Consider the following 14,588-nt stretch of genomic DNA (forward strand, 5'->3'; position numbering starts at 1 on the left):
AAGGCATTTACACCATGTCCATTACCATAGCATTTGAGTGTGTAAGAACTAAAGGGGCTTACATACTATAAAACTAGTTTTATCCAAAAGGGATTTGAGACACCAGTGTCCAGTGGAAGATCACTCACTTAACTTCAGGGATACATGCCTCTGAAATTGCTGAAGCTTGAGTTTAAGCACTCTGTTGGTGGAGTTTTTAGGTAGTTCTTGAAAAAAAAAAAAAAAATTAATCTTTTAAGCTATGTTTAGTATGCTGGCTTTCAAGGAGATTCGGTTTCTAGACCTCTAATGTTTGAACACATGTATGATCAAGCTTACCTTTGAAATCAATTCCTTTGTTCTAAAAAACTTCTCCTTGGCATTTTCATAAACAGATGCATTTGTGGAGCCCTGCTGGAAGTAGACTGCACCCAAATCATAAGAGACCTGCAACAAACATTATTTAATATCAAACAGTAAGTTAATTTAAAAATTAATAAAAACACATTTTAGGTAAGTGTTTCAGGTTGACATTTATATACAGTGGACCCTCGCTATAGCGCAGATTAGCATATAGCACGGTCGCAGCGACGGATCCCAAATTTAAATATTTAAATTGGGATCCATGGTAACGCAGTCCCCCCGTTAACGCGCATGGATCCCGAACCCCACGTTCTAGCGAGGGTCCAGTGTACATACTTGAAACTACTCCCACTTCTCCTTCTATTTAACTTTTTGATATGTTGTATGAGTTTTCCCATGGCCTTCATTTGTTTTCCGTCTTTTTATACTGCAAGCTCATCAGAGCAGGAAATGTAGCTTATTATGTGTTTGTACAGACTGTGAATTTCTGTAGAAAACAATATGATTCTAGTTAGGGCTGTCAAACAATTAATTTTTTTAATCGTGATTAATTGTGCTGTTCAAAAAATATTTAAAGGGTGTTCTATTATCGTTTATGTTTTCTACATTTTCAAATATATTGATTTCAATTACAACACAGAATACAAAGTGTACAGTGCTCACTTTATATTTATTTTTAATTATAAATATTTGCACTGTAAAAAACAAAAGAAATAGTATTTCAATTCACCTAATACAAGTACTATAGTGCAATCTCTGTATCATGAAAGTTGAACTTACAAATGTAGAATTATGTAAAAAAACCTGCATTCAAAAACAAAACAAAGTCCACTCAGTCCTACTTCTTGTTCAGCTAATCGCTCAGACAAACAAGTTTATTTACATTTGCAGGAGATAATGCTGCCCACTTCTTGTTTACAATGTCACCTGAAAGTGAGACTAGGCACTGTTGTAGCTGGTGTCGCAAGCTATTTACGTGCCAGATGTGCTAAAGATTCCTATGTCCCTTCATGCTTCAACCACCATTCCAGAGGACATGCATCCATGCTGATGACGGGTTCTGATCAATAATGATCCAAAGCAGTGTGGACCAACGCCTGTTCATTTTCATCATCTGAGTCAGATGCCACCAGCAGAAGGCTGATTTTCTTTTTTGGTGGTTCGGGTTCTGTAGGTTCCGCATCGGAGTATTGCTATATGAGACTTCTGAAAGCATGCTCCTCCACACCTCATCTCTCTCAGATTTTGGAAGGCACTTCAGATTCTTAAACAGTGGGTCAAGTGCTGTAGCTATTTTTAGAAAGCTATCATTGGTACGTTCTTTGCGTTTTGTTAAATCTGCTGTGAAAGCATTCTTAAAATGATCAACGTATGTTGAGTCATCATCTGAGACTCCTATAACATGAAATATATGGCAGAATGCGGTTACAACAGAGCAGGAGATATACAGTTCTCCCCCAAGGAGTTCAGTCACAAATTTAATTAATGCATTTTTTTAAAATTAGCATCATCAGTATGTCCTCTGGAATGGTGGCTGAAGTGTGAAGGGGCATACGAATGTTTAGCATATCTGGAACGTAAATATCTTGCAATACCGGCTATAAAAGTGCCATGTGAACGCCTGCTCTCACTTTATTGTAAATAAAAAGAGGGCAGCATTATCTCCCATAATTGTAAACAAACTTCTTTGTCTGAACGATTGGCTGAACGAGAAAGTAGGACTGAGTGGACTTGTAGGCTCTAAAGTTTTACATTGTTTTGTTTTTGAGTGCAGCTATGTAACAAAAAAAAAAAAAAAAAAAAATCTACAATGTAAATTGCACTTTCACCATAAAGAGACCGCACTGCCATATTTGTATGTAGTGAATTGAAATACTACTTCTTTTGTTTGTTGTTTTTACAGTGCAAATATTTGTAATCAAAAATAAATACAAAATTAGTACTGTACACTTGGTATTCTGTGGTGTAATTGAAACCAATATATTTGAAAATGTAGAAAAACATCCACAAATATTTAATAAATTTCAATTGGTATTCTATTGTTTAACAGTGCAATTAAAACTGCAATTAATCGCAATTAACTATTTAAATAGCAATTAATTTTTTTTTAGTTAACTGCGTGAGTTAACTGCAATTATGTGACAGCCCTAATTCTATAATAACTTTCCATGTCAACATCAAGGCTCACGTCCTCTCTCTTTTCTCTGAAGAAAAAAAGGGGGTGGGGTTGTGAGGAAAAGCATGAACAGCAGTAGGTCTACAATGCTGAAACAGCTTTAATGTATTTTAAAAAACCGAAGCAACAAATAATCTTACTTGGATTAATTGAGGGACAAAAAGTTCAAATCGTAGAATGTTGTTACAGTCTAAATTAAAACACTTCAGTGACTTTGTCTAGAGGAAAAAAAAAAGGAATATAAGTACTAAACTAAAAGCTTGCAACTTTTTAACATACCTGGCATTGCATTTCCTCAGTACTGATTTTCAATCCAGCTGTGGAACTCTCTGTTTCTCCATTCACCATACCAGGCTCGATGGCTAATAAATCCAGAGTTCTTATAGTGTGGACATAAAGATCTTTGTTTAATTTAAGTGCTGCTTCTAGCACCAGGATGGAATCAGCAGCCTGCTCTTTCAGCTAAAATAATTTAAGTGCATTTTAAAAATCAAGTTATTCTCTTATTGTTGAGTTTAAATTCACATATTTTATAAAAACCAAAAACCACATTCCTTACCTGTGTTACAAATATCCTATTATTAAAATTTCAATTGTAAAAGTCTAACATAGCATCTGATCCCACATTTCTTGTGCATCCAAAATTCCCACAAAACTCAATGAGAGTTTTTGGCACTCACTGAATGCAGGGTTGGAGCCGTACTTGTCACCATCTATTCCATTTAATTTTTTATATTTTGTTCCATTTGTACAGTAGAAAAACTTGTCAATTTCTTTTTGTCAGCTTTACCTCCTTATTTTAGTCAGTTTCCAGTGCATTAGCAAGTTACAATGGTTGAGTTGTAGACACCTCATCTGAATGTTTCACTTATTTTTAATAAGTGAATTTTTTAAAAAAAAGAAAGAAAAAGTAAGATAGCCTTTTGGGGTCCTAAATTCTGAGATATTTTGTTTTTATAAATCTCAATTTTTGGCAAATTTTCACATAGGATCTTTGAGAATAAGGTTTCCTGAAGAATTAAAAAACAGTGAGACTTATCAGAAAGCTTGAATAGGACAGGAGAATTATTTTAATTTCCTATTCAAAATGATTTACATTTTCAGCACTGGATACATAATTATCTCAGTAAATAAAAACTGTACAATTTGTCTAAGACACTACAGAAACTGGCGTTCTAAAAAGCATTTTCCGTATCTGGAAAAAAAAAAAAAGTCATGAAAAATAGTGGAAACAAACCACAGAATAAATTAGTTCAAGATAGTAATGCAATGTTTTCATTTTCTTTTAAAAACGTTTTCATAACAGTAAATTCAATGATGTCAACTATCACAAATTTGGAGAGTATTCTTCCTATCTTTCTACTCCCCACAAAAAGTAGAACACATTATTCACCACTGGACTTATACTTGAGAGCTAGATACATGAAGCATGTGAGTGATGAATTCTAAAAAAGAACCCAGAACTTAAAGTAGGTACATATATCTATTTTCCTTTTTGCTGCCATTCAATTTCAAAGCATAAGCATTCTGTCACGTAATTATCACTGTCACATGACTATACCCCCACCTATGTCTACTCAATTTGTGAGAACACACACACAAAAAAAAAGACTGCCATAAAGAACGTTTTCACTACACAAAGCAAATTTTTTTACATTATCCAGAGATAAACAGAAAAACCCAGATATACAAATAAGTGAAAAAGTTTATTAACCAACATGATATCCTGTAAAAGACTGAAGTTAAAATACTACGGATGCAACATATATATTACATTGCACCTCTAGTGGTTAAACCCTTTGGTACACTCACATGTATGTCTGAAATCTAAACAAAAATAAAGGGAAAACACTCACCACTTTTAATATATTTTCTGTAAGTTCCTTTTCCTGTTGTATCTGATTCATTCTGAAGGAAAAAAAAAAAAAAGATTTTTAGGTGGCAAGTCACAATCCTAATTACAGGACAAACCAACAACTATGTTAATTAGAATTGTAGCCCAATCCCTTAAATACCTACAGTACTTTTGGGCTTCACAATTAATAAATATGCTTTTGCAGGAACTGATGAATTGCTGTTTTAAAACTTTTGGGTATTTTAACTGATCTCTCCATAGAGAATCTTCCCATTAAATGATCAGTTTAGTCTCAGAGACAGACATAGGAGGTTTTTAAAAAAAAAAAAAAAAATCTAATGCATACAATGAGGATTTTTCTTAATAAACGGCAAAGTATGCTATGCCTCTAAAGTTAAAATCTGTCCTCTGTTTTACAGAAATACATAACTGCTTTTCATAAACAGACTTCCTGACTACAAAGCTGACATAGTATTTTGGCAATGCGATTTACATTGTAAAAAATGTCAATCCAAGAGGCAGTTTTTAAAAAAACCCTATATATTTTGCTCAAAACAATTTGGATTTTTATATTTAAGTATACCAAATATCTAATGAAATAACCTGTGAGCTAATGAAAAAAAAGCTTTATTATTGCAGATTAGTAATCCAATAGCTCAGTGGATTCTCAGTCTGACAGTCTGGAACAGTATGACCTGACTCATTTAGCCAGCCTGGTATAAGTAAAGAAGAGACAAAAATTTACCAAACACAGACTAGACTGAGGCCTAAGCCTACTAGTCACAGTGAAGAACACCTGCCTCCCTTTCCTCCATGATTTTCCAAGTTCTCTGTCAGGCTACAAAGATCATATATAACTGGAACATATTTAAACAGACAAATATATTTTTAAGATTTATTCTGAATACATTCATTTTATATGTTTTTCAACAATACACTAATTCATAATTTTAATCTTCTATAGGCTATTAACGTGGAATCGTCAAACTGAAAATTCAGCTTCTGAACTATACGACGCTCAAAAAATGTAATGTCAATAACATTCTGAAGAACATTTGCTGACTTACACACTTAATTGAGGTGGACCAGGTTTCACTTGTTTTACAGGAAAACTACTTTGGACAATGGTCCTAATGGCCCTATATGGGAAAAAAAGTGAAAACAAAAATTTAAGCACAGAATCGTTTGTTATTCTCATTAACATGTTTCAGAGTAGCAGCCATGTTAGTCTGTATTTGCAAAAAGAAAAGGAGTACTTGTGGCACCTTAGAGACTAACAAATTTATTTGAGCATAAGCTTTCGTGAGCTATAGCTCACTTCATCGGATGCATTCAGTGAAAAATACAGTGGGGAGAGTTATATACATAGAGAACATGAAACAACAGGTGTTACCATACACACTGTAACGAGAGTGATCACTTAAGTCGAGCTATTACCAGCAGGAAGGCAGGGGGGACCTTTTGTAGTGATAATCAAGGTGGGCCATTTCCAGCAGTTGACAAGAACATCTGAGGAACAGTGGGAGGGTGGAGGGGGGGGAATATGCTGATGTGATTAGGCCCCATGATAGTGGCTTCAGACCGAGACAAACACCTACAAGATCTCTATCAAGCATTCTTACAACTACAATACCCACCTGCTGAAGTGACGAAACAGACTGACAGAGCCAGAAGAGTACCCAGAAGTCACCTACTACAGGACAGGCCCAACAAAGATAATAACAGAACGCCATTAGCCATCACCTTCAGCCCCCAACTAAAACCTCTCCAATGCATCATCAAGGATCTACAACCTATCCTGAAGGACAACCCATCACTCTCTCAGATCTTGGGAGACAGGCCAGTCCTTGCTTACAGACAGCCCCCCAACCTGAAGCAAATACTCACCAGCAACCACACAACAGAACCACTAACCCAGAAACCTATCCTTGCAACAAAGCTCGTTGCCAACTGTGTCCACATATCTATTCAGAAGACACCATCATAGGGCCTAATCACATCAGCCACACTATCAGAGGCTCCTTCACCTGCACATCTACCAATGTGATAGATTCCATTATGTGCCAGCAATGCCCCTCTGCCATGTACATTGGTGAAACTGGACAGTCTCTACGTAAAAGAATAAATGGACACAACTCAGACGTCAAGAATTATAACATTCAAAAACCAGTTGGAGAACACTTCAATCTCTTTGGTCACTCGATTACAGACCTAAAAGTTGCAATTCAACAACAAAAAAAAAAACTTCAAAAACAGACTCCAACGAGAGACTGCTGAATTGGAATTAATTTGCAAACTGGATACAATTAACTTAAGCTTGAATAGAGACTGGGAGTGGATGGGTCATTACACAAAGTAAAACTATTTCCCCATGTTTATTCCCCCCCTCCACCCCCCACTGTTCCTCAGATGTTCTTGTCAACTGCTGGAAATGGCCCACCTTGATTATCACTATAAAAGGTTCCCCCAGCTCTCCTGCTGGTAATAGCTCACCTTAAGTGATCACTCTCTTGTTACAGTGTGTATGGTAACACCCACTGTTTTCATGTTCTCTATGTATATAAATCTCCGCACTGTATTTTCCACTGAATGCATCCCATGAAGTAAGCCGTAGCTCACGAAAGCTTACGCTCAAATAAATTTGTTAGTCTCTAATGTGCCACAAGTACTCCTTTTCTTTTTTCATTAACATGTGATATGCAGAGCACAATGCATGCTAAAAATACCCCTCAATTTAGATTATATTTTAGAAAACCTTACAACTTGTACACATTCTCTGCATAAGGGTATTTAAGACATATAATTCAGTAGCCAACACACTACAAACATCTATGTTCAATATTCTGTTACATCACAGCATATTTTCTTTCTAAGGCCCCTTCAGACCCAGTCACTTGTTGCACTCATCCAGGTGACTTCAAAAGTATGAAAGAGAAGAAGATTATTGACACTATATATTTAGTTTGAAATTTATATGTCATGTTGAGGTGGCACACATCTTATCTAAATACAGAAAAGTAAACAAATTAAATTTAAACTGTTAGCAAACTAAAACGTGTGTCATTTTGTGCATGCACATACACCCACCCCTACCAATGCCCATTAAAGACAGAAGTTCAACACTTCTCTGAACAGCCTAATTTAGAACCAATATTAAATTTAAATACAATTAATTCACTTTTCTTTCTGTATTTGATCTATGAAAATAGCTCAAAGGAGAGAGTTTGTTTACCATCTATTGTAGAGCAATATAGCCATTGCAGTGGTTGGAGGTAAACTGGATAGGTCCACATCTACATGTTTAGTTCCTGGAGGAACTTTGCTAATGCATAGTAGTTCATTCAGCAACATATTCAATACAGGAACAGACAAGCTAAAAAACAAGAAAAAGAGGATTGTACATTTCACACAGAAGTTCTACTTCTAGCATGTTTAGGTAAGACAGAACTAGCCTTGGTCTACACTAGGACTTTAGGTCGAATTTAGCAGTGTTAAATCAATGTAAACCTGCACCCGTCCACACGATGAAGCCCTTTATTTCGACTTCAAGGGCTCTTAAAATCGATTTCCTTACTCCACCCCGACAAGTGGATTAGCACTTAAATCGGCCTTGCTGGATCGAATTTGGGGTACTGTGGACACAATTCGATGGTATTGGCCTCCGGGAGCTATCCCAGAGTGCTCCATTTTGACTGCTCTGGACAGCACTCTCAACTCAGATGCACTGGCCAGGTAGACAGGAAAAGAACCGCGAACTTTTGAATCTCATTTCCTGTTTGGCCAGCGTAGCAAGCTGCAGGTGACCATGCAGAGCTCATCAGCAGAGGTGACCATGATGGAGTCCCAGAATCGCAAAAGAGCTCCAGCATGGACCGAACGGGAGGTACGGGATCTGATCGCTGTATGGGGAGACGAATCCGTGCTATCAGAACTCCGTTCCAGTTTTCGAAATGCCAAAACCTTTGTCAAAATCTCCCAGGGCATGAAGGACAGAGGCCATAACAGGGACCGGAAGCAGTGCCACATGAAACTTAAGGAGCTGAGGCAAGCCTACCAGAAAACCAGAGAGGCGAACGGCCGCTCCGGGTCAGAGCCCCAAACATGCCGCTTCTATGATGAGCTGCATGCCATTTTAGGGGGTTCAGGCACCACTACCCCAGCCGTGTTGTTTGACTCCTTCAATGGAGATGGAGGCAACACGGAAGCAGGTTTTGGGGATGAAGAAGATGATGATGAGGAGGAGGTTGTAGATAGCTCACAGCAAGCAAGCGGAGAAACCGGTTTTCCCGACAGCCAGGAACTGTTTCTCACCCTGGACCTGGAGCCAGTACCCCCCAAACCCACCCAAGGCTGCCTCCTGGACCCGGCAGGTGGAGAAGGGACCTCCGGTGAGTGTACCTTTTAAAATACTATACATGGTTTAAAAGCAAGCATGTGAAAGGATTAATTTGCCCTGGCATTCGCGGCTCTCCTGGATGTACTCCCAAAGCCTTTGCAAAAGGTTTCTGGGGAGGGCAGCCTTATTGCGTCCTCCATGGTAGAACACTTTACCACTCCAGGCCAGTAACACGTACTCGGGAATCATTGTACAACAAAGCATTGCAGTGTATGTTTGCTGGTGTTCAAACAACATCCATTCTTTATCTCTCTGTGTTATCCTCAGGAGAGTGAGATATCATTCATGGTCATCTGGTTGAAATAGGGTGCTTTTCTTCAGGGGACACTCAGAGGAGCCCATTCCTGCTGGGCTGTTTGCCTGCAGCTGAACAGAAACGTTCCCCGCTGTTATCCACGGGGAGGGGGGAGGGTTGAGGGGGTAGGCACGTGGTGGGGGGAGGCAAAATGCGACCTTGTAACGAAAGCACATGTACTATGTATGTAATGTTAACAGCAAGGTTTACCCTGAAAGAGTTTAGCCACTGTTTTATAAAATGTGTCTTTTTAAATACCGCTGTCCCTTTTTTTCCCCTCCACCAGCTGCATGTGTTTCAATGATCACAGGATCTTCTCCTTCCCAGAAGCTAGTGAAGATTAGCAAAAAAAAAAAACGCACTCGTGATGAAATGTTCTCTGAGCTCATGCTGTCCTCCCACACTGACAGAGCACAGACGAATGCGTGGAGGCAAATAACGTCAGAGTGCAGGAAAGCACAAAATGACCGGGAGGAGAGGTGGCGGGCTGAAGAGAGGGCTGAAGCTCAAATGTGGCAGCAGCGTGATGAGAGGAGGCAGGATTCAATGCTGAGGCTGCTGGAGGATCAAACCAGTATGCTCCAGTGTATGGCTGAGCTGCAGCAAAGGCAGCTGGAGCACAGACTGCCACTACAGCCCCTGTGTAACCAACCGCCCTCCTTCCCAAGTTCCATAGCCTCCACACCCAGAAGCCCAAGAACGCGGTGGGGGGGGCTACCGGCCAACCAGCCACTCCGCCACAGAGGATTGCCCAAAAAAAAGAAGGCTGGCATTCAATAAATTTTAAAGTTGTAAACTTTTACAGTGCTTTGTGGCATTTTCCTTCCATCCTGGGCTACCTTGGTAGTCATCCCCCTATTTGTGTGATGAATGAATAAAAAATGCATGAATGTGAAGCAACAATGACTTTATTGCCTCTGCAAGCGGTGATCGAAGGGAGGAGGGGAGGGTGGTTAGCTTACAGGGAAGTAGAGTGAACCAAGGGGCGGGGGGTTTCATCAAGCAGAAACAAAGAACTTTCACACCGTAGCCTGGCCAGTCATGAAACTGGTTTTCAAAGCTTCTCTGATGCGTACCACGCCCTCCTGTGCTCTTCTAACCGCCCTGGTGTCTGGCTGCGTGTAACCAGCAGCCAGACGATTTGCCTCAACCTCCCACCCCGCCATAAACGTCTCCCCCTTACTCTCACAGATATTGTGGAGCACACAGCAAGCAGTAATAACAGTGGGAATATTGGTTTCGCTGAGGTCTAAGCGAGTCAGTAAACTGCGCCAGCGCGCCTTTAAACGTCCAAATGCACATTCTACCACCATTCTGCACTTGCTCAGCCTGTAGTTGAACAGCTCCTGACTACTGTCTAGGCTGCCTGTGTACGGCTTCATGAGCCATGGCATTAAGGGGTAGGCTGGGTCTCCAAGGATAACTATACGCATTTCAACATCCCCAACAGTTATTTTCTGGTCTGCGAATAAAGTCCCTTCCTGCAGCTTTTGAAACAGACCAGTGTTCCTGAAGATCCGAGCGTCATGTACCTTTCCCGGCAATCCCACGTTGATGTTGGTGAAATGTCCCTTGTGATCCACCAGAGCTTGCAGCACTATTGAAAAGTACCCCTTGTGGTTTATGTACTCGCCGGCTTGGTGCGCCGGTGCTAAGATAGGGATATGGGTTCCGTCTATGGCCCCAACCACAGTTAGGGAATCCCATTGCAGCAAAGCCATCCACTATGACCTGCACATTTCCCAGGGTCACTACCCTTGATATCAGCAGATCTTTGATTGCGTGGGCTACTTGCATCACAGCAGCCCCAACAGTAGATTTGCCCACTCCAAATTGATTCCCAACTGACCGGTAGCTGTCTGGAGTTGCAAGCTTCCACAGGGCTATTGCCACTCGCTTCTCAACTGCGAGGGCTGCTCTCATCTTGGTATTCATGCGCTTCAGGGCAGGGAAAAGCAAGTCACAAAGTTCCATGAAAGTGCCCTTACGCGTGCGAAAGTTTCGCAGCCACTGGGAATCGTCCCAGACCTGCAACACTATGCGGTCCCACCAGTCTGTGGTTGTTTCCCGAGCCCAGAATCGGCGTTCCACAGCATGAACCTGCCCCATTAGCACCATGATGCATGCATTGGCAGGGCCCATGCTTTCAGAAAAATCTGTGTCCATGTCCTGATCACTCACGTGACCGCACTGACGTCGCCTCCTCGCCCGGTATCGTTCTGCCAGGTTCTGGTGCTGCATATACTGCTGGATAATGCGTGTGGTGTTTAATGTGCTCCTAATTGCCAAAATGAGCTGAGCGGCCTCCATGCTTGCCTTGGTATGGCGTCCGCACAGAAAAAAGGCGCGGAACGATTGTCTGCCGTTGCTCTGACGGAGGGAGGGGCGACTGACGACATGGCTTACAGGGTTGGCTTACAGGGAATTAAAATCAACAAAGGGGGTGGCTTTACATCAAGGAGTATTTCAGGCAGGACTTCACGGAGGGTTCCAATAAGAAATGGTGCACCTAAGGAATTGTTCTTATTGGAACAAGCAGGTTGGTCTGGCCTCTGACTGATACATGGCTAGATTTACCTCGCTGCACCTTCCCTGTGAGTGACTGCAGTGTGACCTAGAGGAATGAGTCCCCTAGACGGGGGAGGGGGGAAGCAAATGAGTACAAAACAAATCTGGTCTATTTCTTGTTTTGATCCACTCCATCTATCTTTTACATCTTTGGCTAGCAGCAGGCGGTGAAGAAGGACTGCAAGCCATCCACATCTCATGGCTGCTCAGCAGAAGACGGTGCAGTAGGACTGCTAGCCATCCTCATCTCTTGCCTGCCTGGCAGAAGATGGTACAGTAGGACTGCTATCAATCCGTATCGCCTGCCTGCTCACCATAAGATGGTTCAATAGGACTGACTGCAGGACTAAAGAGAATGACCTGGTCAAGTCACTCCAAATTTAGTCCCTGCGCACGTCTGCCCAGGCGCTCCTGGCCAATGTGGCCAGGAGCACCTCGGACATGACGATGACGGCTACCAGTCCTATTGCACCATCTGCTGCCACAAGGCAATGGGTTGCTGCTGCTGTGTAGCAATGCAGTACCGCATCTGCCAGCACCCAGGAGACATATGGTGACGGTTACCTGAGCGGGCTCCATGCTTGCCGTGGTATGGCGTCTGCACAGGTAACTCAGGAAAAAAGGCGCGAAACGATTGTCTGCCCTTGCTTTCACGGAGGGAGGGAGGGAACAGGGGCCTGACGATATGTACCCACAACCACCCACGACAATGTTTTAGCCCCATCAGGCATTGGGATCTCAACCCAGAATTCCAATGGGCAGCGGAGACTGCGGGAACTGTGGGATAGCTACCCACAGTGCAACACTCCGGAAGTCAACTCTAGCCTTGGTACTGTGGAAGCACTCCGCCGAGTTAATGCACTTAGAGCATTTTCTGTGGGGACACACACACTCGAATATATAAAACCGATTTCTAAAAAACCGAATTCTATAAATTTGACCTAATTTCGTAGTGCAGACATACCCCTAGTCAATGCAGGGCATATGACTTAAACTGATCCATAATTCCCCAGGAAAGTAAGAGTAATTTGCTCCTCTAAAACAGTGATTCCCACACACTGATAAGTTCTTCCTCCCAAACCAGTGTCAGATCCTGCTCCCACAAAGTAAATGACAAAACTCTCATTGAGAGTAGGAGTGGACCCCTATAACGAGAAGCAACTATGTGCTACTTCTATTTGCCTCATATTCAGTTGTGCACACTACCACACAATGGTTAAGACTGGGGGCTAGAGTAGCACATACTCCATTATAAGTTTGAACATATATAACACAGATGATGGGCATTAGTTGGTACAATCACCATTTTACTGTGATAAAACAATATAGTTCCCCTGGAAAGCCAGGGAAGCCCCACTCTAGGATTCTAAAGTTCACTGCTATGCAACTGAAAATACCATGGTTACTAATTCAGATTTCTCTGTAAGAGAAGCATTTGAAGTTAAAGTAAATGACTACCTTATGTACCCTCAGACTTCTGAAAAATACTACTACGTAATACACAGTAACATTCGTGATAGCCCCAAAGCAACCAATTCCACATGCATATTTAGTAACTACAGCCTGACCCACTTTGGAGGTCTGACCCAGTTTGAGAACCCCTGGAGTATGCCACTGAAATTTCATAAATGTAGCTGTGTAACTTAGCATAGGCAGTTGAAACCCCAAGGTATGGGTTCTGATTATGAAGCCTTAGCACAGTCACACCCATAGTTATTCATGCATCAGTTAATAGGATGAGGGATCATATCTTAGTTTCTCCCTATTAGGGAAAGATTTTAAATTAAAACAGGACCAGTTTAGAGGGACAAAGTGAGTCTAGAGAGTCCTGCAACAGCTCAAGGTTGTGTTGCATTAAGGAGACAATTTTCAAAACTGGCCTCTATTTTTTGTAGCTGTGAATCTGAACCCTTGATAAACTGACTGTAAAAAACACATGAATTAATTACAAATACAAAGGTGTGCCTGCAAAACTGGAGACCCAGTTTGAAAGTCAAGCACAATCAATGCTTTCCTATGTTCATCTTGACTTCTACAGTATCTTCAGAATTAAATTAAAAATACATTTTTGCAGTAAAAGTATTACAGCTCATATATTATTGTAGTTTTGGTATCTAATCATGACCATAAAGATTATGATTAAAGTGCTACATAAATGCAGAGACTTATAGGGAAGAACCTCATAGCACTTTTACAGACATCAATTAAGCTTTACAACACTCCAGCAGTACAAATAAATACTATACCCAACAGAAGAGGAAACTGAGTAACAGAAATTAACAAAGCTGGAAATTTAGACCCAAGGACACCTACTCACAGGCCCCTGCTCTGCTCCTTACACCACATTACCTGAAAATGTGGAATACACAAGGAAGCACCACTTATAAATATTCAAACATCAGAGTTGGGTAAGAAAGGAGAATAATTTGTTTATGAATACCCCATCCCACCGGTATAAAAATTAGTTTGAAGACTGCAAATGGTCCAATACCGTTATAAAGATAGCAAGCTTCTTTATGTCTTTATAAATAAAGCATAATTTTCATACCACTGCAGCAAAATCTATTACTCCTACAAGACAGGGAAATTATGTGAATTTTTAGTTTTCTAGTGAACCTACTTGAAACCAATGTTATTTTTATGGCACCCAAGCTTTAAAATAAGCTTGGAAAAAGCTTACAATCCAACATTAAACAAATGTAATGAACAGTTGGAAGGTGGAGAAGGACAAAAGTTACAACAATAAGAGCATACAGTTACTTAGGTTAGGAATGTGAACATCTTATAAGGTTTGCTGTCTTTCTTTTTAAAATTACTATTACTGGTACTACTACTAATAATTCACTTGTTGGAGTTGCAACATCCCTGTTTATGGCCTTACTTCCTTATACCATCAAGAGACTTATTTTACCTACTTATAAACAGACTGAACTATTATAGTTGACTGAACTGTTAA

At 40.7% G+C, this 14,588-nt stretch overlaps 1 protein-coding gene across 8 annotated transcripts in view; it reads right to left on the reverse strand.

Annotated features, from left to right (window-relative positions):
* Positions 1–14,588, reverse strand: part of INTS8 (integrator complex subunit 8) — a 72,047-nt gene that overhangs the window by 53,015 nt on the left and 4,444 nt on the right. For all 8 annotated transcript variants that reach the window (XR_006288430.1, XR_006288429.1, XM_037892267.2 and 5 more), the window contains 5 exons: positions 7,606–7,746; positions 5,441–5,512; positions 4,375–4,426; positions 2,798–2,980; positions 319–426 (listed from right to left, as the gene is read on the reverse strand). Coding sequence is in view for 6 of the 8 variants with exons in the window: in XM_037892267.2 (XP_037748195.1) it covers positions 319–426; positions 2,798–2,980; positions 4,375–4,426; positions 5,441–5,512; positions 7,606–7,746 (556 nt within the window). In the remaining 2 variants the exon portion in view is untranslated. The remainder of the gene's footprint in view (positions 1–318; positions 427–2,797; positions 2,981–4,374; positions 4,427–5,440; positions 5,513–7,605; positions 7,747–14,588) is intronic.

The sequence above is a fragment of the Chelonia mydas genome, chromosome 2 (assembly GCF_015237465.2).
Source record: "Chelonia mydas isolate rCheMyd1 chromosome 2, rCheMyd1.pri.v2, whole genome shotgun sequence".
Classification (NCBI taxonomy): Eukaryota; Metazoa; Chordata; order Testudines; family Cheloniidae; genus Chelonia; species Chelonia mydas.